General features: G+C 30.9%; 1 protein-coding gene across 1 annotated transcript; it reads right to left on the reverse strand.

Moving 5' to 3' along the window:
* Positions 1-228: 228 nt before the first annotated feature.
* LOC105569921 (elongation of very long chain fatty acids protein AAEL008004-like) lies at positions 229-3,389 on the reverse strand. Its single transcript, XM_012026783.1, has 5 exons — positions 3,369-3,389; positions 3,186-3,264; positions 2,106-2,386; positions 600-902; positions 229-442 (listed from the first exon to the last, which is right to left on the reverse strand). Exons 2-5 carry the CDS (start codon positions 3,229-3,231, stop codon positions 284-286), a joined length of 789 nt encoding a protein of 262 aa, XP_011882173.1. The 5' UTR covers positions 3,232-3,264; positions 3,369-3,389; the 3' UTR covers positions 229-283.
* Positions 3,390-3,624: the final 235 nt, after the last annotated feature.

Below are 3,624 nucleotides of genomic sequence, written 5' to 3' on the forward strand. Positions count from 1 at the left end.
ACCCAATTCGAGCGCGTGGCAAGATGTGACCGCCTGGCGATCGATATTGCTATGCGCACATCTCGCCACGCGCTCGAATTGGGCGCTAGGCCGGCCTAAGACAACGATTTTTAATAATTAATTACTCGTTAACTATTACGAAAATTGCAAAATGGTACAGGACTTTTCCGTTCATCTCGATCCGTTCTACCTTCTCAAAAATTTTGTCGGATATGGAAAGACTCACCCTGTATATCAATAATTAGTATTATTTGTTCAGGTAATACAAAATTATTTCTCAATGTTAATTACTCTTCTGTTTTGCTGTATAAGATTTCTTATAAAAATCATAAAATAAATAAAGAAATATAAATATATTTACAGTAAAGAGTAACACTACTCCTCTTGGCACTTCGCAAGTGAGAAACTGCAGTAGAAAATACAAGAAGCACAAAAATTGTACCTAAAATTTCACAAATGAGTAAAGATATTAGAAACAAAATATTACAAACTTGTAATGGGCTATGTAGGTGCATATTGAAGAAAAATACGTTTTAGATTAAAAGTGACGAGAATGTCACCTGAGTAATTTAATTACAAAATATTGTATTGATACTTGCCATCTGTAGGGTAGTTATAAATGGTTTAATGGGAGACATCATCCGTTGGAGATTCGGACTCCATGCAGAGATGAAATAGTACATGTACATGATGACATGCACAGTACAATTGACTATTGAGACATACGCAGTTCTTACGTCCACAAAGTATTTGAAATTAATCCACACAAATGTTACATTAGATACATGATGATACACGTGCAAAACAGATACTTGGTTTTGTTTCTTCCTCAGCACAAATATGCACGTTTCGATGTAATCAAATATTTTCAATAAGAGTCCATACCATCCCGTTATATGCCACTGAAATATAAATTTTATATATATACACATATATATATACATATACAGGGTGTCAGACTCGTTTGTAGCCAAAATAACAATTACGGTATATTGGGTTAATCTGAGAAGAAAAAACGTCGCTCGTCACTCGATGCGTGACTCCACCTCTCGCTACCGCGTCCTAGGTGATGTAAACAAATAAACCATTTTGCATGCCTGCCGGGTCCGGCCTTCCGCTCCTTGTGCGCTCATTGAGCCAGACGTTTTTATCAATTACGCGATAACTATTGCTAATTTTGCACAACGGTACATGACTTTTCTTCTCAGTTTAACCCAATCTACCGTAATTTTTAGTTTGGCTACTAACGAGTCTGACACCCTGTATACAATACATATAATATGTATACTATAATTTGTTTTTTAATGATTTATTATATTAAAAAACACACAAATTAATACTTTTTTTTCCAGAGAATGTGAGAGAATTAACATTCCTTTTTCAACAATGTGTGTGTGTGTGTGTGTGTGTGTGTGTGTGTGTGTGGGTGTGTGTGTGTGTGTACAAAGTAGTTATGATAAAATGATATAAATATTGTATGTATTATATAAATATGTAACCAAGGAAAATGAAAAGTCAAGATGATGTTAATTTGATGTCATATTGATCAAATTTATGCCATATTTTGGTCACTATGACATCAAATTGACGTCATCTTAACTTTTCATTTTTCCTTGGGTATATGATAGCCGAAATGATAGCCAACAATATAAGAATTAAACTATTGATTAATTGTAAAATCAATTATCTCTTTCAGAAACTTAACATACAATATCCGAATAAATAGACTTTTATTTATAATAATTGTTTCTTTGTGTTATAACTGAAATACATATATTCAATGCCTACGAGTATCAGTATCATTTCTTTAACCAGGCATTTTCTGCTTCTCTGTGAAATAATATTATTACAAAATGTAAACGTACTTCCCACTTTACACTCTGTAATGTGTGAATATAATTGTAAAAAGGAGTAAACAACCCATATCAAACTGCACTTTTAGATAATATAAGTTTGTCAGAATTTGAATTAAGTCATAAATTAATATAAAGACTCTCAATTTATATGTCGGTCGAATTTTCATGTAGCGAGGACCAGCATAAAGACCAATACAATGTTTTTATATACTGTAGCTTAATGATAATTATTATATTGTGAAAATATACTTTAGAAGCATCAATGATGCTTGCGTACTGTGTCCAACAGTTCTTAACGGTTAATTCTGTCAAAATCACAAAACAACCGGCCTCAAACTGCAGTTTTAGAAGCCATAAGTTTGCCAGAATTTGAATTACGTCATAAATTAATATAATGGTTCTCAATTTAAATGGCGTTCGATTTTTCATGTAGCGAGGACCAGCGTAAAGAACACAGTACAAATATCCCACAGTTATTAGCAATAGTGGAAACGGCGAGGATACGAACAACCAATCACGACATGATGGGTCTGCAAAAATATAATCTTTTAAATAGTGTAATAATCATTTTTTCTTCACGATCTCTTTTCGATAAAACTTTGTTATCAATACTTTCAAGTATACGATATTATAACGGTCACTGTTTTAGTAATAAACAAATATTTCTTTTAACCAATTCTATTTTGATACCTAAAAAATTGTCTGTATTATAAAATACGAAATAATAAAGGATATAAGAGCCAGGATGTTAGTGTATAAATTTAAATTATTTTAATTTTTGAATTTATTGAGAAAATGTACCTCTGTCAGGGTTTAAACCTGGATTAGTTTAGAGCTGAATAAACAGTCTAAAGTTATTATCGTGAAATAAGTTTAGACTGTTTATTGTGATAAAAATTACCACATGCCTCTGTGGTCAAATTGGTAAAACCTCCTAATAAGAGGGCGATGCAGGTTCAAACCTTGACTTTGGTACTACATTTTTCGCAATAAATTTGAAAATTAAAATCTTCTAGACACTATAATGCTGTTTTGGCTCTTATATTCTTTATTACCTCGTATTCGTGATTTCACGTCAAAACCTTACGCATTTTATTTGTATTATAAAAGGTTAATAAAAATGGTACGCACGCTCGCATGCACGCACATACATTTTTAGTAAATCCGAATTATAATACAAATTTTATTTTTATTAGAAAATTGTATAAACATATCAAATTGCCATTAATACAACATTTCTTTATTTTATTAAAAATTTTTGTCAATTTTTCATAGAATCCTACACTATAAGTTATACTAGCATAAAATTAAAAAGATAGAATAACTTACGCGATAATTCTGTATTCCAATAATTGTATATTTCCAACAAACCCATTGTAGAAGAAATACAAGTAGTTTCACAAGTAGTTTATATATAGGTAATATAAAATATGGAAAATATAGAATATTCCTTAATTATGAACTTATTTTATTTTACTTGTGATACTTAGGTATCAATGGTTACGTGTGTACCTTCGAAACGTTAGACCGATACTGTCCCGTATAGAATCACTGTACTCTATCAATAAAACGATTTTACTGAATTTAAATTTATGTTAAGTTGACATTCAATTCTAAATTCATCCTCCATTACTATGACATATATGTATATAGGATGAATTTAGAATGGAATGTCAACTTAACATAAATTTAAATTCAGCAAAACCGTTTAATTGATTAATTATACAGAGTGTCGAATTCGATTTGGACCATTTCAAAGATCATAGTA

This window comes from Vollenhovia emeryi, unplaced genomic scaffold (assembly GCF_000949405.1).
Source record: "Vollenhovia emeryi isolate VEMERY1.0 unplaced genomic scaffold, V.emery_V1.0 DF942155.1, whole genome shotgun sequence".
Classification (NCBI taxonomy): Eukaryota; Metazoa; Arthropoda; class Insecta; order Hymenoptera; family Formicidae; genus Vollenhovia; species Vollenhovia emeryi.

Coding starts and splice junctions, on each gene's coding strand:
- LOC105569921 (XM_012026783.1), bottom strand. CDS start 3,231: ATGGGTTTGTTGGAAATATACAATTATTGGAATACAGAATTATCGC. Junction 2,387..3,185: donor TTGGAATACAGAATTATCGC/GTAAGTTATTCT, acceptor ATATTTTTGCAG/ACCCATCATGTCGTGATTGG. Junction 903..2,105: donor GCATCATTGATGCTTCTAAA/GTATATTTTCAC, acceptor TTTATATTTCAG/TGGCATATAACGGGATGGTA.